Raw genomic sequence first — 21,198 nt, forward strand, 5'->3', positions numbered from 1 at the left:
TAACATTTCCTGCAGTGCTTGAAGGGATGTAAAAGCTGGTCCAGTGCACTGAGCAGCTGGTTACCCCAGCTTGTTCCTGGTTACAAAGTTCAAACAAAGCGTCTGTCATCTGTTTCTCACTCAGAGGATTAAGAAAAATAACACTACCCTGTGATGCACTGGTGGGCCAGGACACTGCGATCAGCGCCTGGGGCTGTGTCTCGCCTGCAGCTCTTCTAGTCTGGGCTTTCAGGCAGAAAAGGGAAAACGGAAACCTGCTGTACCTGCCCAGGGTCTGCATGTCCCCTGATAAAACTCAACCGTTACTGTGAGATGATTTTACAGAGCTCTGTTTCTTGCTGTGGTGCCCCCACATGGTGTTGTGATCATCTGCCAAACAAGGAGTAATTAAGGATAGTGTTGAAATAGTTTGGCTCCTGCTCTGTACCTGGAGAAAGAGTTTGTCTGTTCATACGTATGTGTTTGGTTTTTAAAGATTGTGTAATAAAGGAAAAATTGATCCAATTAAAAGTGCATTGCAAACAGCTTATTTTCTTATTAAAACACTTCATCTCCTCCCTTTGGTGGCAGATTGGATTTTGCAGCCAGTGGGGATTAGATTAGGAACACAATGGCTGAGACCCTTTTTCTGCATCAGGTTGCAGAGGATAAATCTGATCTCCTCAGCAGGAGATCGTGGAACTCTACCTGGCACTTCCTTACCCACCTTATAAACAAATGCTGCTCGGGTTTCATACCTTAATTCACACTGATACTCCCACAAGGGCAGTACCTTCCTTGTCACTGTAGGCAATACCTGATGTTTCAAAGGGCTGGTTCAAGTGCGCTGTCTCCAAGTGCTTGGTAACAGGACATGGGAGCCTGGCTGAAGGTTCCATGCCCCTGTCTCCCTGACTCATCCATGAATTGCCAACCCTTTGCATAACAAAGGGCTTGGGGACCTGTGGCACAGCCAGCTGAGGAACACCCAGAGACAAGTCAGGAGCTGAGGGCTCAGCTGTAACACTCCACACTACCATGTTTAGACCATGAGGGTATGAAAGTCCAGGACTGTATTGGTTGGGCTCCCTCCCTGGTGGCATCAGCTCAGGCTGTTAACTCTGTTGTTGCACAATATTTTAAGGATCCAGATGTCTGAGACTCTGCTCTAAGAAAGCTGGGGCTGAACTGGTGAGGAAACCTGGTCTGACGTGAGTGTGTAGCTGTGAAGGGGCCACAGTCCCAGCTCAGGTAGTGGGAGTGTGATGGCCAAGGAGGCTCCTGAGTGGTCAGAGGGGGAAATTTCCTTGACAGGCACATCAGCAGCATGTGCAGGTTCTCCCCCATCTGGGTTTGCTGCCCTGGGTGAAGGATTTCCTCCTTGGGCTCATCTCAGGTGATAGGACACAGCTCTTCAAACAGGTATGAAATGCTGGTTTGTCAAACATATTTGATCCTTGCAGAACAGCTGTTTGTGGTGCTGTTAGTCCTACCCTGCCACTTTGACCCAAGTTTTGGTTTCTTAGGGTAGAACAACTAAGCCATGGACATTGGTCGGTGCAAAACCAAGAGTTAGGGTTCCTAAAGGGATGAGGAGGAGAGCCTGTTCTTTAAAGAGGACAGAGCTACAAAAGTAAAATAAAACCAGATGCTTTGAGTCGTTTCTATTGTATGGCTTAAGTGATTTTTCTGGGTCATTACTCGGTGCGAGGATTTAAAGTTATTTCATTTTACACAACTAATTACTCGACTTGCCTGACAATTCAGGATTACAATAAGCAGTACATAAGGTCATTTAGCAGACTGAGTCACGGCACATATTTTAGTCTAAACTAAATTTCACGGCAACCAGTTAGATTGCTTTTACCTCCTCTGAACAAAATGTCAAAATCTGAGGGTTGGAAATAAATATAATGACATAAACCAAGCAAGGAAGAGTGTTACAAAGGTAACAGAGTGGTTGTTTATAGACACAGATCTCAAGAACAGGGAAATTCTATACCTTTTACTTCTCATCAAACAGGTGTAAGGGAAACCCATTATCTCCTTTAACAGATGCAAAACTCGCCTTACAGCTTTCTTAATGCACCTAATTGTGTCTAAGAAAGGAAAACTAAAGATTCCCGTGGCCTAGTTCAATCTTAATTGTGTTAATGGCAGTATCAGACCTGAAAGGAAATGAATGAAGCCCTCAAAGGACAGGAGGGATCCACACATCCTACTCAGAGGAATATGGACTACTATTTTAGCGTAACTCCAAGGCTTTATCCTTAATTTTCTGAGGATATTTATGAAAAGGAGTATTGTTGATTAAGATCTTTTATCAAAACTGCTGAGTTCACAAGAAAACATGAAAATGGTTGCCTTTTAAAGGTAAATGCAATTAATGGCATGTGGTCCAAGAGAAAAGAAGCAAGTAGGGGAGAGTGCAGGGGGCAGAAAGCCTTAGGGATTGTGAGAGGACCTGCCAGAACACAGCCCCTCCATGGACTATTTGCACAAAGGACCTGTTACTGGCAGGGAACATCTCTCACATCTGCAGCAGCCACAGGGTCAGCTTGCTGAGCACCCAGCATGGTCAGGGAACCTCAGCCAAGGAAACTGTAGATAGAGATCACAGGAAATGCAAGAAAAACAAACATTTCCCTCACTGCAGATCTAAAGTAATGTACCAGCTGGGCAGTGAAACCCACTGGATCTGCTCCACCCATGCACAGCATATCCCGAGCCCATCAGCATCCCTTCCCACTCCATCAGCATCCCTCCCCACTTGCCAGCTGGGCTTCTCCAGTGGGAACGAGCAAGCCAGAAGAGCTCTTGGGTGAAATCTCACAGAGGCTGCCAGATTTTGCAATCAGAGCAGCTCCTCCCTTTCCCTAACAATCTTCTACTCTGTATCCAGCCAACTGAGGGGCCACAGAGCAACCAGGTATCTCATAAACCTTTATCAGTGATTGAAGTGGTTCCGGGCAGGTGGATTTACTGGATGGATCCTTTTCTTTCCTCCTGTACATTTTCTGAGTCTCTGTGGTGGGGTGACTCCCAGGCTCCACCTCCAGTTTTATTACTGAGCATGGCATTAGAAGGTGTGGAATTGCCCAGTTTTGGTCACCAGCCCTAGCTGTGTCCCCTTCCAACACCTTGCCTACCTCAGCCTAGTGACTGTGGGGACAGAATGGGAGAAGAGGAAGCCTGGATGCCATGCAGGCACTGCTCAGCAGCAGCCAACACATGCTGGAGGGTTATGCACAGTGTATCCACATTGGTTTCTCCAGAAATCCAAAGCACAGCACCATGGGGGCTGCGACAAAGTCCGTTCATCCCACCAGGCACGGCACATTCTTGCACACAGCAGGATGTGGCCGAGGGCACCACGTGTGTCCCAGCTACCAAAGATGCTCACACAACTGGTACCAACTCAATGAGGTGCCATCAGCGTTAAATGCTGGCTTCAACGGGGGAGAAAACCAGTGTGGGCTCCTGTGGCACAGATCAATGGCTGGGTCGATCTCAAGGCCCCTGCTCAGAGGCTCAATGAGCTAAAGCACTGCTTGGCTGCACACAGCCTGAGCAAGCAGCCCCAAAAATGGGCTTTTAATCACTCTGTGTGAAATAAAATTGGAGTTTGCTTTGGTCTGCTCACAGACTAAGGCTGTTCCTGGGAGGGAGCCTGGGAGATGCTCCCATGCCAGCCCTGAGAGAACTCAGTGTGTGCAGCTGTGCTGCCATGCCTGTCTGGCTCTCTTGTTCACAGGATTCACTCCTGCAAATCCTTAGGAACAAGGTGTGCTGGTTTAAGCTGGTGTAGAGTCAACTTTCTTTGCAGTGGCTTTTATAGGTCTGTGTTTTGGATTTCTGAGTTTAAACCATGACACAGGGACGAGCTGCTCTGTCATCTCATTCCACCCACTTGCAGGAGGAAGGGGAACACTTTGCACTCCTGTTCACGCCAGTGGTGATGGCAGCACTGACTGCGCTATCCCTGGTGAGAACTGGATCCCTTTCCCCTCCTTGGCTGAGGGAAACACTCTGCAGACACCAACCCACGTCACGGGCTCCTGTGCCCATGGTGAGCGCAGCGTTTGGGCGGCTCCACCCTCGGCACAGAGCCAGCGCCTGGTCCGGCGCTTTCCACAGATCCTGGCTGCCAGCAGCCTGGTCTCCTCCTCAAAACCATGTTTTCAATTAGGGCTCGACGCGCAGATTGTGCCTTTATTGGTGGAGGCCTCCTCCTGAGACCCGGCGATTGATTTATGAAGTTGATTAAAATATTAAAATAATTTTGTGCGATGCTGCAAACACCCCGCAATGTGCATTTTTTCTCATAGTTGGTGTCATTCCAATTATCTCGAGACTCTCCTCTCCCCCTCCTCTTGTGACCTGCTTTGTTCACTAACAAATTACAGTTATCCTGGCCCTACTTTTGTATTTATTAGAGATGATGCATATGTGTGCTCACTGAGCAGTTACGAATTGGCTGGTGAGCAGTGGGGAGCCTGAAAAGCCAGGGCTGTTCTGAGTGGAGAAGGCATCCAGAACTATCTGGCTGGAGCTATTTTTTCTGATCTGCCTCATGTCACTGGCAAAATGAGAGTAAATCAGTGGAGAAGCAGGGAGTAAAATCCATCCACCATGAACAGCAAGCTCTTTCTCTTGGCTAACTGGGATCTCTACAGGAGAGAGCCCTGGGTTTCTTGTGACACCCTCTCCGTCCAGAAGCTGATCTTCCCTGGAATCATCAAGAGCCCTGAAGATCCTTGAGGTACTTCCAAGAGCATTTTCTGGCCATTAAAGAGCTAAGTATAGCACTGGTCCTCTCTGCATTGCCACAGCCCTAAAATTCACCCCCCACAGCTACCAAAGCTACAGATGGAGCCATGCACAAAGCACAAGGTCAGAGCCAGCACCCAGTGCCCAAATGCTGCGCAGTCAGAAATTAAAAGTTTATGTCCAGGCATTATATGCAACCCCTCCAGGGGATCCATGGAGTTCCATGAGTGCTCTGGTCGTTCACAGGCAGTGGGAAGGATGCTCTGGATCCTGCCCTGGGGCAGCCTTGCAAGTGGAACAGGGCAGGCACAACTCCAGGAGTGAGGTCAGGAGCCGGGTGTGGAGTGAGGGAGCCACCTCAGGCAGCTGCATACCATGGACTAAAATGGAAATTATCCTGTCAGTGAGGTCCTGCTGCCTTCAGGCCCTGTGCCACTGCAGGGCTTTGCAGCTGAGCCCTGGGAGCCACTGCTGTCTGCCAGAGAGATGGTGGGAGCTCAGGAATGGGAGACACTTCACCACTAGCAAAAGCACTGCCAGCATTCATGTCCTCTCTGGCCCCAGCATCGTGAAGCAACAGCGATGCTCATGCCAGGCTCAGACTGTAATGGCTGCCTCTCATTCCCACTAGGCATCACCTGAGAAACCTGTTATCTGAAGTGATGGCACTGGGACCATGGGGCACTCCAAGTCTGTTCTCAACCCCCCATGTCTGCCCCGGGATTGCAGGGAGCGCTCCCGAACGATTAATAACACCACGAGTACGTAAACAACCCACCTCCACGATGCTTTCGCCTGCTAAACACGGGCATTGCTATGGCAAACTTCATTTATCACTATTTAAAACCCAAACAAACAAGTGCAGGGTGTTATAAATACACTTACAGGATGAGCTGCACTGGGAAAACAGTGCAAAAAATGAGCCAGGAGTTGCGGAGGCGGCGCGTGGGAGTGCACCTCCATTTGCTGGCACTCATGGGGCAAGGGCACTCTTGGCAGCACTTGCAGGGCAGGATTCAAGTGCCCTGATGACCTCTGTCACCATCAGCCCAATGATGGGCCCTGTGATACACCACAGATGTTTTCTGAATGGAAAAATATCAGACCCGGGAAATATCCTGAACTCCCTGGAGGAGACAGATGAATTGGCAAATGGAAGGCTATAGTGATAAGGGAGTTTTTATAAACATAACCTAATTGTATTAGTTCAAAGTCCTGAAGTTTATTGCCCTGTTTAATGATGTGTCTCGTTATTTATAGTGTAGCACAATGAGTCTGCTATTGATTTAATGCACTTCCTTAAAGACTGTCATTGTCACAAGCAATAAAACAAAGCCATTCTGAGACAGCTCATTTATGTCACATCTCCATCAGCAGACCCCAGGCACCCCCAGCATGTGGTGGCCACCCTGGTGAAGTGGGTCACCCTGGGGAAGGATGGAACCAGAGTGCAGAAGCTGAAGGGCAGAGGCTGGCAGAGTGTGTTTGCCTGGCTCAGGGATGCTGCCAATGAGCATGTGCCACTGTCTCCTGACCCTGGGCACTCAGACTGGGACAAATTCCTGCCAGAGCCTGCTAACTGGTGTGATGAAGGGATGATGGATAGAAAACATCACACCACAACTGGCCTTTGTGCCCCTGGCCACTCCCACCACCTCCTCACCTTTCTGGTACTGGAGCCAGAGCTGCTGCTGGACCTTCTTGCTGGGGAAGTGGATGGTGCAGCTGAACTCGGAGCCATATAGCGCCTCTGCGATGTAGTGGGAGCCAAACTGCTGGATGAAGGAGAGCAGCTCCTCCCGGCTGCTGTCCTTGTTCAGGATCTTCAGGATGTTTGCAAAGCCTGTGGGAGGAAGGCAGGGGATGGGTGGGTTGGCCAGGCAGGGCTGGCAGCCACAACCCAGGGGAAGGAGCCCCACAGGGATGCAAAGTGTAGTTCCCCCTCTCTTGCCTCCATGGTCTACCCAATCCTCTGGAATCCACAGCCTGATATAACCCTGGGCTGTGGCTCTAAGTTCCTTCTGTGATTCCTCTCCCTAAGAGATTTCTCAAAGCATTTTACAGGGATGTTCACATGGACACGTGCTCAGACACACACTACCACCCTTCTGCCAGCTGCAGTGTGTTGGCACATCATCAACACTCTCCCCAGAGGATGTGCCTGGCATTTGCTTGGCTGTATCCATAACCAGAGGTGTTCCATCTCTAGTGCAAACATCCAGCACAACTGATAACTATTTTTAGGAGAGCTGGAGACAGCCCAGAGGGACACACAGGGCAGAGCTGACGGAAGCTCCGTAGGTGCACAAGGGTTGAGGCATCACTTGAGCAACATCCGTGCAGACAGTGGGGACCTCTGGCATGAGACAAGGACATGGACACTTGATGCTCTACAGAGGTGAAATATCCTGAAGGCACTGGTGACTCCACAGCACCTCAGAATCATTTAAAACTGGCTGATATCATCGTTTTGGTTCAGTGGTGGAACGGAAAACATACTGCAAGAAAATACGTCATAACTGTCACAAAAATGAGATTATCTGGCTGGTTGGTTGCTTGGTTTATTGAAAGGGAAGGTTGGTTTAATAAAAAAGCCAGAAAATTCATTTTGAACTGAACCCAAGTATTTTCTTTTTTCCAGCTCCAAGCAGGTTATTTCATTTTAGGGCTGTGCAGCCTGTTAGCATTAAATCTTTTTTTTTTCTTTCTCTCTCTATTTAAGAACTCGTTGATTTTTAAATAAAAAATGCTATTTTGAAATGAAAAGGCAAAACATTTCAGGTCGCAACAAAATGTTTCAGCATTTCTGAAACAAAATGTGTAGCTATAAAAACGTGGAAGTGAAATGTTTTGACATGTGCAGGATCCTCCCACCCACCCCTTCTTCATCTGCGACTCCCAGCTTTCTATGACCTGATTTTACAAGTGCTTTGGGTCCTTTTGATACTGTGTTTTTCCAAGTACTTACTGATTTTCATACATACACATACACACAGCCACGCCCCACAAATCTTCCCTGCAGTGCTGCTTATTGGCTTTCCCCTGACTTTGACCCCAGCTCCTGGCTGTGTGGCCGAGTTGCACAAAGTCCCTGCCTCAGTTTCCGCCTTGTAAAAAGGAGGAAAATCTCTCTGCCTGCCTCTGCAGGAGCACTGGGAGCAGATCCTGGAGGTGGGAAATGTCAGTGAGATACCTGGGGCAGAAGCTCATCACCCACCCACCTGCCCATGCAGACACATGTTTTCCTGCCCCTCAAATCCCTCACCTGAAGAGAGGGTGATGGAGCTGAGCTTCACCCTGTAGAGGTTGCTCCTGACCCGCCAGTGCTGCACCATGGGGTAGCCCATTGCCTCGTCATACTTGATGTCTCCTGCAAAGGAAGAGCTGGTGGGTGACCACACTTACCAGGTGACCACACTCTGGGGAATGCCTAATGCTCCCAACAGGCAACTGCTTTGTGAGGGGTGAGAAACTGGATGGCAGGAGGGAAGGAAACCTCCCTGGCAGTGATGCCATGGGGTCCTCAGGGCTGCTGGCAGGACCAGCATTGCGATGGCTGTGGCTGCCGGGAGCTCATGGAGATGGAGATGCTGCCATCTGTGTCGGGGTGGGCTCCCACAGCCCTTAGATTATTTCTGCCCCAGGCACACAGGAGGGATGGCACAAAGGACCCTCAGATACCAGAGGTGCTGGTGCCCCTCAGGGGCCATGCTGGAATTCAGGGTGGGAAGGAGATCTTGCTCCTGTGCTCGCCCCAAGGGGGACTGAACCTGGGGGCAGCTCATACCAGTGAGAAGCTGCAGGTCGGGAAGGGGCTCCGAGAGGACACCACGGCACTGCTCCTCCACAGGCAGTGGGATCACCAGGAGCCCATCAGCCAGCTGAGGGAAGTCCTTGATGAAGTTATTCTCCCTGCAGAGAGAAAAAGACAACTGCAAAGCAATGATGCAGGGCATGGCCAGGCAGTGGGGCTGAGCTGCCCCAGTGGCACAGGAACAGCAGGCTCAGGAGGGTGAGGGACAGCTCCTGAAGCAGGAGCCTTACCAAGGAATGGGGTTTGCAGCCCCCACAGCCAGCGGTCCCTGGCTGTGCAGCCCTCTGAGGTGATGCTTAATGAGCTCTCCAGGGATTGCAGCTCCATTAGCACTCCAGAAACATGGAACTTCTCTCAGCCTGGGGACCCAGCTACAGATTTTGGCCCAGATTTTCAAAGTGGGCCACTGGAGAGAGGTAGACAGCAATGGAGAGAGGAACAGCTGCTAAAGCCCAAAACTGCCCTTTTCTACACCTGCAGCATCTTGACCAAGCACAAGACCAAGCACTACTGGGGCTCCCCACCCCAGGCAGCATTAACACCCCACAGCTTCATCCCGCTACAACTTGCTCTCCAAAAGGAGTAAAAAGTACATTTACAGACAGGCACCAAAAAAACCCACTATCGTGTACAGCTCACAGTGCAATTTTACCACACATGCAGGATCTTTTCTAACCTTGGCAGGTATAACATTGTATAATAGGCCCCTAATGAATTGTTTCTAGAACAACGGTGCTGGGGAAATTATTTGAAATAGTGAACAGAGAGGTCTCTGGGAGACGAGCCTCCCCCGGCAAGCAAAATGCCTCACGCCTGCGCAAAGGAAACAGGAGGGGGGATTTTAAATATTGATCTTAGAGCCAAAATATAGGCCAGGAGGCTCCGTGTCCTCCGGGTATGGAGACAAAAGGGCAGCAGAGCAGAAGAAAGGGAGGTTCCTGCAAAATCAGGTCAGCCCCAGGAGCCAGGGGGAGGTTCAGGCTGGCACCGCCTGCTCCAGCTGCAATTTTTTGGAATAGATTTTCTGTTGAACAGCAGCTGGTTTCACTCACCTTCCCTGGTTTTGCCTCCTGCAGCCTGTTCCTGGGGGTATGCTCCATCATGTCATGATCATCTCACAAGTGGGGACAGCCTGGCTACCTCCATGAGTCCCTCTGCAGTGGGATTCTGAGTTCATGGAGCACTTCTCGAGTCCTCCCACTGCTCCAGGGCCAGGATATGGCAAATGCAACTTGCACCAGAGGTGAGCAAGAGCCCATAGCACTGCACAATCAGCCTGGGGATGTTCCCAGCTCTGAGAGAGATGAGGAGCACATGGATGAGCAGCTGCAGATGGGAACACGAGTGAGGTCCAGCAAGTGTTCAAGGCCAGACTGGATGTGTCTTTGAGTAACATGGTCTAGTGGAAGGTCCAGTGGAAGGTGTCCCTGCCCATAGCAGGGAGGCTGGAACAAGATGATCTTTAAGATCCTTTCCAATCCAAATTATTCCATGATTCCATGGTGGCAGAGGCAGCAGTGTGCCTCCTGCTACACCCCCACCTCAGAGCTGCCAGCACCTGATTGTGTCTCAGGAGCTTCTTTTTAGGCACTGCCACAGAAAAAGTGTTTTGTCTGTCTGAGGGGAAGAGCTTCTTGCTCACACACCTCCTATTGATCCTGCTGGGTGTGGAATCCCCATGGCAGAGTGTTCTGCTGCTCTGAGCCCTGTGCTGTCTCAGCGATGCAAATGGGGAACCGCAATTACTGCCGGAGTCGGGAGCTGTGTGGGTGGTGGGAAACAGGGCTGCAAAATTAGGCATGTCGGGAGGGAACGGGGGAAGAAGCGTGTTGGAGTCTCTGCTGCTCTGCCTCAGCAGAACAGGAAAAACATCCACGCTGCCAAATCCCAAAGCCATGGAGAAGTGTGATGCTGCACTGGGAAAGTGGGATGCAGCTGCACTGAGCCCACCTGCCATCCTGGAGCAGGGGGACTGTCCCCTTCCTGATGGATTAGCCCCATACCCTGCACCAGGGGTGAGCACAGGGGCCAGAAGAGCCACTGCATGCCCAGCCCTATATCCCACCTCTGAGAGGATCAGGAGGGGATGCCCAAAAGGACAATGTCATTGGTTGATGACACCTTCCCAAGTGCTGTCCTGCATGAGGGGAGAGACAAGGCATTTCAGAAGAGCTCAACCCAAAGGGACAGAAACACCTGGCATGGCAGAAGACAATATTGACCCATTGCCCTGTACCCCAGCACAGGATAAAGAAGATGCAAAGAAGCAGTGTCTCCTCCTCCCCACTGTCAATCTACCTGGACCATTGCACCAACATCTGCCCATGCCATTAGCCCCTAAAACAGCTGTCCCTGGACATGAGCCTGGCTCATCCTTGAGTTGAGGCAGGACAGCCCCAAGGGCTGGTGGTCCATATGTGGGCAACTAAGGGAGAAGCTGGAGTACACACTCACTGGCATGAGGGGACCTGCACGCAAAAGCTGCCACCTCTGTGAGAAGGTATGTAATGTTTAACTGCTCTGCACTTGAAAGGTCAAGGAAAAACAAGGGGCAAGTGGGAGCCAAGGCATGGGCAGGATGGAAAACCAGGAGCACAGGCAATGGGGACACACCAGGCAGGGGACACTGCTGCCAGGGTTGCCCAGGGCATGGCATTCCTGGGATCTGCAGCCAGCAGAGGGCTGTAGCTTCTCTTCCACTGGGCCTTATTAATAACCTTGTGGCTTGCTCACTGTGGAGGCACAAAAGAGAGCTCCTGCCAGGCTTCTGTGCTCTCTGGAAGCTCTGATCAAAGCCACCAGGCTCTGTGAGAGGGGCATGGACACAGACAAGGATGTGCCTCCATCTGCTCCCTGCCAAGCCACTGGCACCTCCGCACAGGTGCAGCACCAGGTGTGGGATTCACACCTGGGACTCCAAGCCCAAAAGGCACCGCCATGCCTTCATGACCTGGCAGTTTCTACCAATCCTGGAGCCAGGTTTATTCCAACGGGATCGGGGGGAGCCAGGCAAACCTGCTAGGCCCACAGCACCCTACTCTGTTTCTTGTTCTGCTCCCCAACACTCAAGGAACAGCTGCCGGATTTTCACTGGAGCAGCGAGCGCGCCACTCTCTCAGCACTCTCCTGATGGGCATCCAAGCATCTCCTGGGGCATTTTGCAGACACTGAGTCATTATACAAGGAAATGCAGTTTCTGCCTCACAACCCCAGTCCCCAGCAGCATCTGACCCAGAGTACGTGCCTGCCTTGGAGGGAACTGCCTTCCATATAAATGAGTCTGATGCTGGGAAAGGTCAAATAGCCAAAGGCTTTAGCAAGTTTTGGTACTGGCAGGGTGGGCAGAGGAGGAAGGTAGTAATTTGGATTAAACTGAGCTCAAAATCCTGGCCTTGATGGACACTTGGTGTAACCTTGGCCAAGTCACAAAACACACCCATTGCCTCAGGTGACACAAATAACTGACAGCAGCTCCCCTGTCTCAGGGTGCTGGTGAGATAATGGCAAATAGCAGCTGCTCAGGTATCAGGAGAAAGACTCGGGCAGTGAGATCCTGCTCTTCTGTCCTTCTGAACCCAGCTACACAAATCTTTTTGGGGACTCTGACCTGAGACAACACTCCCAAGGTCACGTTGTCAGCCATGGCGCGGTGCAGTGCAGAGCTGCATTGCTGTGCTCTGCAGTGCTGGCATCATCTCATGCAGCCCATGGGAAGCTTCCTAAAAGGATCAGTGTCTCACAACACCCCTGAGCAAAATGGGCTTTTGTGGGAGCAGGAAAAACTGATGCAGACACTGGGAAGAAGCCAGAGGCCTGTGGTCCTCCTGGATGGGGCCACAGCTGGCAGGTCCTGGTCCATGACACAATTATCCTGACCCTGGGGCACTGCATTTCCTTGCTGAGATGCTGAAAGCCAGGACTGAGCTTGCAGTGGGATTCTGGCCTGCACAGGGAAAGATCTGATAGTGGCTGATCATTCATTTAACTTTCCTGTTAGCAACACCACTGGGTGAAGGAGCAGTTTCTCCTCCTTGGCTCAGTCAGCTGTGGCTCCCACAGGACAAGGCCTCAAGGACTGACTCTGCCAACCAGCACTTTGGGAGATGCTCCTTGCACCTGTACAACTCCCACTACAAGTCCAAACTATCAGCTGATATGGGGCTTCCTCCCACCACCCACAGCAGATACACACCCTGCATCACAGTAACGGCAAGTATATTCACAAAGGGGCAAATACATATATATAAATATATAAATAAAATGACCCCACAAGTGATTAGCTTATGCCCTGAAGCATGAGATTTAATTACCCTTATCTGAGCCAGCACAGCTACAAATGTTAATCACATTATCATCCAGTGAGCTTATGTTCAGCAAAGTGCCTACGCGAGGACCGCGCTTTCTGCTATGCATGTCTGAGAGGACGCCTGCTCTGGCAAAGAATTATTTATTAATCTTTCTTCTTTTTGTCCCACATTGGCTTGGCGAGAAGATGATGGATTTGAGGTTATTTAGTGCCAGTTTTTCACCCAACTTTCCCTCAGAGAAGCTTCCTGTTGGGGTGGCTGCAAGCTCAGGAGAGCCCAGCCTGCATCTGACACAGGGACACTGAGAAATAACTTCTTTTTAGCTTGTCATCATCCCCCCCAAAAATTGATCTGGAGTCACTGGGAGACAGAAAAGAGGGAATCCTGTTGCCACAGCCACTTAGGAGACGGTAAGCACACTGTAAATCTCCCCCCATGTGTCTCTGTGACCTCAGGCACTAGTGAATTATAAAGGTTTTAATGCACATCCTCTAAACCAGCAGTTACTTACTCCAAATTTACTGGGCATTAATTTCAGCGAGTCCCCACTCCTGTAGAACAAGGCAGGCTAAAAAAGGTGACACTGGTTGGTTTTTGCCAGGTCCCAGAGCCCATTCCAGCTCCCCAACTTTGAGCCTTAACCACTGTTTACAATGATGAATGCTTGGACCAGGCTGTGGGGAGACAGAGGAGACACAACACGGATCCCTCCGGTGCAGCCACAGCCATTGCCCCCCATACCTCCATCAGCTCCTGATGATGCAGGCAAGACCCTGTGATGCCCATCCCTCCACATCCCCAGCCTGTCCCACTTCAGTGCCAGCAAGAAACAGCCTGACAATATTCAATAGCTGCCTTACCCCCTGGTTCAGGAAGAATTAGCATTTAAATTGAGGTGTTTCGGGAGGTAAATCATGGCAGCGCTGGGCTGCAGTGCCTGCAGGGATGCACAGTGCTCCTCAGGCCGGTGTGATGGGTCTGCATGGATGCTGCTCAGCACCATCACCTCCACGTGCCCTTGGACTGAGCCCCAAAACCTGAGACAGCAGTGACAGCCAGACAGAAAGGCACAGGTGGTGGGGGCAGCACTGCAGAGAAGGGGATTCCTTCCTAGGGAATAGTTTATTCCTTGTAAAACAGGAATTCAGTTGATCCAAAGGTATTTGTCAACTCTGCTTGAAAAACCCACAGAACCTGAGCTGAGATTTTTTCACTGCTTTCTTCAATACAAAATAGATGGAGGAAGACAAATAGTCCTCATCACGGCACTGCCACCACCTCTGCTCCTCTCAGCATGTCCTGCACCTCCCTGGGAGCTAAAGGCAAGTTTCAACAGAGACTGTGACTGCTTTTCCCTTCTCCATTAGCGCACTAGAGCATCGAATTCTTTTCACATCACCACTGCTGGTGTTTTAGTTCAGCTGTTGAACTGATAACTCAACTCTCCACATTACTCATGCCTAAGCCCAGGTCAGCAGCTCCCTCTGGCCCCAGAACTCCTGTGCCCACACTCATCAGCTTCATGGTCTTCCAACATTGACCCTTTCCAACGTGGTTTTCCCACAGATCACCTCCAAACATTCCCCAAACACTGAAACCCTCCTCCAGTCCACACAGTCCCAGTGATGCCCCTAAGCACTGAGGGAAACTCAGCCAGTGGTGCCCAACACCTCAGCATTGGAGAACATGAGGTTCATGATGTTCACCATCGTGGAGAAAAAAAGAACATCCTCTCCTGGAGCCATTTCTAAAGGAAACACAAAGGGATTTGCTTTGAGACGGAGATATGGAGAAGCTGTGAGTGACAGGAGCAGATTTCACTCCTGCACTCCAGTGAGCACTGGAGTGGGAAGCCAGTGGAAAGCTGTGCTCCAGCAGCATATGGCTCTGGCCAGAAGAGGCAACAAAGTTCAGGAGGAATATCCATATCCTGACCCTGGTTTATCACCTTGTATTCTCTCCCCACTCCGCTCACCATTACACAGCTATTTGTTCCAGTGAGGAGTGTCTCCTGTGGGTGAAATCCTGTGGTAGGCCATGGATGTTTCTTCCTCCAGAGTGCCTGCAATGGAGTGCTGAGTAAAAACAAATTTGGGAAGTTGCAGTTCCCACAGCAACGCCTGGTGCCTGTACAGCAGGCAGTGTGCGGGCTCACAAACCTGGATTTATGCCTTAATTTTGGCGTTGAGGCTGCAGGAGGAATCCCTTGCAAAGCTCTAGTTTTCAGTACCTTAGAGAACTTTGCAAATATATGGATTATTTCCTTCGAGGATGAAATTTCCTGTGCTTGACCTAAGCTTAAACATGATTTACTGCAAGAAGTTTTAATAAAAGTAAAAACCCCCCCAACATTTGAGTGAAAGAGTGAAGGAAAAATAAATCAGACACATTTGGGGCTGGAGGAAAGAATAATCAGAGAATCACAGACTGGTTTTGTTTGGAAGGGACCCTAAGGATCATCTCATTCCAATCCTCTGCCATGGACAAGGACACCTTCCACTATCCCAGGTTGCCCAAGCCCTGTCCAACCTGGCCTTGGACACTTCCAAGGATGCAGCAGCCACAGCTTCTCTGGGCAACCTGTAGCAGGGCCTCACCACTATCACAGTGCTTCAACAGCCTTGTCCTGAGCATAGAACCTGGTGGCAGGGCCACGATAACACCTGAGCCATGTGCCATCCCTCCTGGAGTGGTGGGTCTGGGGAATGCCCAACACCTGATGTGGATGACAAGAAATCCATATATCTGCAAAGGGCTGGCACTGCTTAGTGTCTGCCAGGAGGATCCATGTCTGGCTCCAAGTATCTGCTCTTCAAGGTGTCTCCCTCCATTAGCTTTGCCATCACTGACAGCCAGAGGCTCTGACCTTGTCAGCTTCCATAAGCTCAGCAACTTCCAGCTCTTTCACAATTTGATGGTGAAGATGAGAGATAGACCTCCTGGAGCATTCCTGGAGCTCCTGCCCACCAGGCTGTGGCCACTGTAAGATGATGTGGGCAGGTTTCCCCATGGGGATGATTTCCCCATGCCTGGACACCTCCTGTGGGTGATGATTTAAGCGCTGAGCTGAGCCAAGGCTGTGGGACCTCTCCCGCAGGTTGTTTGGGTTCTGTTTGCAATCACTCCCCCTGCGCTGCTCAACCAGCTCTGTGCCTGGTGCTTTCCTTGGCATTGTTTGTAATGAGGAAACAAATGCAAAACTCCCACTGACTTCAGAGGAGCCAGGACTACCCGCCAGGACTTCCCAAGGAGCTGGTGTGAGGCTGGTGCCTCACTTGCATCCAGTTCCTGTGGGATTTGGGCACAGCAGCCTTCAGCCGATGGCCTCTCCACACACCAGCAGCCCCTCACACCAGAAGCTTTTCCAGGGAAACCCATACCCCAGCTGCAGCTTCCTGGGAAGCACAAGCACTGCCTTTAATATTAATATTTGCCTTTCCAATGTAAATTCAGACCCAGCTCTCTGCTCAGCACACACATCCTTCTCTTTAACAATTTGAGATCTTAAACATTTTTTTCTCTCCTAAACTTCATCATTAACCTTTAAGATAAAGATAAGGTGTAAGAGTTTGGAAAGGAATCAGGAGGGACCTTGGAAATGAGCCAGGAGCAGTGTTAATACTGGGCTGCACATCATATCTCTTCGGTTCTTCTCTCCCCCCAGGGTGATTCGGACTGCTCTTGACTACCACCATGGTATTACAAACCCTAATGAGGTTTGGAAAATAAGAAACCCACTGCGGCGTGGGAGAAACTAATAGAAATTGTTTTGTCTTCTCTCTATTAGTCATTAGAAGCAGAAGAAAAACAGCCACAGGCAGTGGCAGGGCTGCAATACCACCACACATTTCATATGTTGGCACTCCGACAAAGTCATTTCAACGCAGTTAATGCTTCCACTTCCCCTCTGCACCAGACCTCCCATATGCCAGCATGGCCTCCAGCTGTGCCAGCATCCCTGTGCCAGGATCCTGAGCCTGGGGTGACCCCGGTGGTGCCCACTGCCATGGTGCCCATGCAAGGATGCTCAGCCAACCCATGGCTCTATCAGCACAGACCACTGCAGCAGCACAGCAGCCAGCCTGGTGTCCCCAAGAGACAGGGACAGACAGGGAGGCGGTGGCCGTACCCAGGCAGAGCAGTGCTCAGGGACACTTCCACAGGCAGCAGCTCCCTGGCACTGTCAGGCAGCCACAGCATATGGAGAATTAGCTGGAATTTGCAACCACATCTGCAGAGCCACATTTCCACATGCAAAGCTAATTACGGAAGCCACAAAACGATGTGCTGGGTGGGGTGACAGCACCTGCACTGAACTCACCCCTGCCATCCTTACAAGGAATGGCAGTGCCAAGAGCCCAGCCCCATTCCCAGGCTCAGCGAGCTGTCTTGGAGCACTTTGCTCTTTTCTTCCCTCCTCCCAGCTCTGTGGCCATTGCACCCAGGCTGCATGGGAACAAGTGGCTCTGCCATTACACCTTCCAGATGTTCGCCTGCTGCCCATGGGCACAGGCACATCTGGTGAGTAGCTGGGATCAGGTGTGCAGGCTGCTCTGCCTGCACTGGGTTCCTTGAACCCATCCTGGGGGAGAAATGAAATGGCACAAACACCCCGAGCTTTCATCTCCAGAAAATTGTTATTGAAGGCAACAGCCCATGGGAAACTCCCAGCCTGGCTGCAGCCTTGGCAGGGAGAGAGCACAGCAATGTAGAACATCTCTGGGGCACAGGGAGGAGGGTGAGGGATGCTGGGCTGGTCCTGCCTTCCTGTGCACTCAGCCACAGCTCCACCATCCAAGCCAGGTCACACTGGCCAGGAACCAGGTGTGGTGGAAGATTTAGACCTCCTGGGTTTTGCCATGTGCCCTATGTGTGAAATGCAACAGGGGACGAGAGGGCTCCCAGTGTAGCTTGTCCACCACTTTTGGGTTCAACTAATGGGGCTCAAGGCCAAACCCAGCACTTGCATTCAGGTTTATGCAGTCACAAGTTACACTGCAACATCCAGGACAGCAAATCCTCCATTTCCAGAGAGAACACTTGGGATAGGAAAGAGATAGACAAGACTTTCTGCTGCACTGAGGATTGCATCCAAGCCCTGCTGCTACCTGGGAAGCAGGTATGGCTTGACAGCTGGCATAGCTGTGGAGCACTCAGATATCCCCATGCTGGTGCCTGCTCCTGACTGCACTGCCTGGAGCAAGGATTCGCATTGCTAAGTCAATGTCAAGCTGATTTAGTTCTTGGATGGGGAATCTCCATCAACCAGTGCTGGCACTAGCGAGGAAGAGCAGTGACAGGCTGGTAAGTGTCAGCCTTGTCTCTGGAGGGGACACTGAAGCAGCTCCATGGTGTGAGCAGCACAAACCCACATGTGCCATTATCCCATGGTAATGGTGACCATTACAGTACCCATAGCATGAATGAAGAACGCTGCTCTCACAGCTTAAAGTTGTGCGATTACAATTTACTGCCTCAAACTCTCCTGTCTCACTCTCTTCTTGCTTTTCAGATGAACATAGCCCTTATTTTCATGTGTCCCAAGTGGGTGCAGAGCCCCTGTGGCCCAGGAGCAGCTGCAGCCTGTGTGAGATGAGGAAGAAAGAAGCAGCAATTCCTCTCTCCAAGGCTGTACACCACTGCAAGGCTATAAAGCCAGTAAGGACCCCCTGGGATGAAAGGTACTCCATAAATCTGAGCTGTTATTATAAAACCAATCTCCACTGCATCTCTTAATAATGCAGATTAACTGTGCAATAACACCAGCTATAATTAGCATCATAAAAGTCAGAGATGGGAAAGGCCAACAGGTCAGCAAGTCCATCCCACAGACTGCTCCCCATAGCCCAGGGAAGGGGAAAAAACTCTTGAGTGCCTTGGGAGCTCAGAAAAATGGAGGCAGGCTTGGCAATGCCAGGCAGCATGAAGGGAGTGGTGACAAGAAGGGGATGGCACATGGATCATCACACTTCTGTCAAACCCAGGAGGTAGCAGAGCCCTGCTCTTATTCTGCAAGTGCCTGATGCCAACCTCTGGTCCTCCTGATTCTCATAGAATCATGGAATAATTTAAGTTGGAGAAGACCTTTAAGACCACTGAGTCAAACTGTTAACCCAGCACTTCCAAGCCCACCACAAAAACATGTCCCCAAGTGCTACCACCCCATGCCTTTAGAATCCCTCCAGAGATGGTGACTACACTACTGTTCTGGGCAGCCTGTTCCAAATGCTCCTCATCAGATTTGTGCACTCCAGCAGCACCCCTGGACTGGGATCCCACTGCCTACTCCCACCCTGCCCTGGGATCAGCCCTCCTCCTCACTGCCTCCCAACCCAGCTAACACACAGACCAAGTCCTGATCCCTGCTGCGTTCTTCCACCTCCTGCTCCTATAATCCTCCCCACCTCCACAGTGTGCCCAGCACTTCTGCCCTGCCACCCCTATGGTCCCAGCAGTGTGGCAGTGGGACAGCTCCCTGCCCAGGCACTGCACTGCCCAATTAGTGCTGGCGCGTGGCAGGTTCTGTGTGCGCTGCCTGAAGAGCTGAGGGAATGCAAATCTGAACTTGCTCCTCCACAGCAGCAGCAGCAGCTAACAAGATAATGAGTATTTTCATCAGCTGCAGAGAATACAAACATCTGCGCAGACACGAGCACACTGCCAGGGCCGGGGGAGTAGGGAGCAGGGGTGCAGCAGGGGAACAGCTCCCCAGCATCCCTCACTGCAGGGGCAGCAGCTCTGCTACTAGGGAAAGGAAATTTCTGGTCCCCAAGCCCTGAGGCACAGGCTGGGAGCAGTAGAGCTCTTGCAGGCAATGGTCAAACAGCAGAGACCAACCCTGTGTGGTAACCCTGCTGCCTGCACAGACAGGAATGAAATGGAGCAGCTCAGAGGCACATCTGGAGCTGGGATGGGGTAGCAGGAGCAGGAGTTGGCTGCAATGGCTGTGTCCATAAGTACACAGTGGCCCACTCCTTAAATCTTACCTGCACCTGGAGCAGAACCAGTTTGAGAGCCTCTAGTATTTAAGCAACCTCTATTACTGACATCTCAATTAATGTATTTCAAAAATACATTAGTGTATCACTGGCACTACACCTGCTTTGTTTTTTCGAGAAGAACCAAAAAAATGCCTCTAATCTGCGACAAAAACATGTGGCTGTAGACAGTGGGCAACACCAGCTCAAAGCCACATGACCTGTCCTTTTAGGTGGGATGAGACCTTTGAAATGGAATAGGATGTAACAGTGACCTAACAGATGGTGTGCTGTGTTAATTGCATTAGTCATTTATACAATGGATTGATAAAATCTCAGTGTTGAGCCTGCCAGTGAAGATGTGCTCAAAGTACATGGTGTGAGTCCATGTGCAACCTGTTACGGGCTCTGAAAAGGGTTGGACAGACTCAAAATGCTGCCAGGATGTTCCCAACACTAGGCTGAGAGGTGATAAAAATGGGATTGAGGAAAATCAGTTCAGAGAGGGGCCCTTTGGAGGATGCAAAGCCACTCCAGGCAGCATGGCCACAGCAGGCACAAGACATCTCTGCTTTGCAGGCAGCATCCCTGGCTGGGAGCAGGCAATGATCCTGCACGGCACATACCAGGGGTGGAGCATCACATTCCACAACTGATCCCACCTCCACAGGGCTGCTAAACTGCTAACAACCCCTTAGGTGGTACTGAGGACCACAGCGTGAGGCTTTAGTCTGGCTTGGAAAGACATCATTGCTTCCAACTAGCATGTCTAAGGCTTCAGAGTTGTGAACAGGTAATAGAATTGCAGCAACAAATAATAAAAAGAGAAATGAAATGGAAGGCAGCCACTGAAAAAGAGATCCATCCATTATCCTGGCCTGAAGGGTAATAGGTAAACACGGCATTGGTGCACCGGCTGGCGCTGAGCTCCTCGGCACAGGAATAATAAACAGTGCAATTATAACTTCTGTGCTTGGAGCTTTCAAAGAGAGGGAAAAATACAGGAAAAAAAATCAACAGTGTTAATTTAACTACTTACAGATGTTATATTTGTGATGCTGGGGGGGAACAGGATGTCCCTGCCATGGCTGACCCATGAACTCCAAGCCACAGACCACTAGCAAAGTCCCCCCAGCCTTTCACATCCAGATGTGAGTCTGTCCCCAGCTGAGCCCTCATTGCAGACTCTGCCAGCACCCATGGGTGGGAGGGCACCAGGTGGAGCTCACTCAAGGTGCAGTGGGGAGCAATAGAGTGAAGGTATTTCCCAAAACAGCCCTGGCAGGGATGGTGTCGAGCTGCCAGCTCACCCCACCATCACTGCACTGTTTTTTTAAGGGCTGAGAAGCGT

The 21,198-nt window shown here is 50.7% G+C and overlaps 1 protein-coding gene across 1 annotated transcript in view; it reads right to left on the bottom strand.

Moving 5' to 3' along the window:
• The window catches only part of ASTN2 (astrotactin 2), a 314,921-nt gene that overhangs the window by 107,319 nt on the left and 186,404 nt on the right, over window positions 1-21,198 (bottom strand). The window contains exons 14-16 of the mRNA XM_071574082.1: window positions 8,537-8,661; window positions 8,015-8,119; window positions 6,413-6,592 (exon numbers count right to left, since the gene is read on the bottom strand). Coding sequence (XP_071430183.1) covers window positions 6,413-6,592; window positions 8,015-8,119; window positions 8,537-8,661 — 410 coding nt within the window. The remainder of the gene's footprint in view (window positions 1-6,412; window positions 6,593-8,014; window positions 8,120-8,536; window positions 8,662-21,198) is intronic.

Source organism: Pithys albifrons, chromosome 20 (genome assembly GCF_047495875.1).
Source record: "Pithys albifrons albifrons isolate INPA30051 chromosome 20, PitAlb_v1, whole genome shotgun sequence".
NCBI classification, from domain to species: domain Eukaryota; kingdom Metazoa; phylum Chordata; class Aves; order Passeriformes; family Thamnophilidae; genus Pithys; species Pithys albifrons.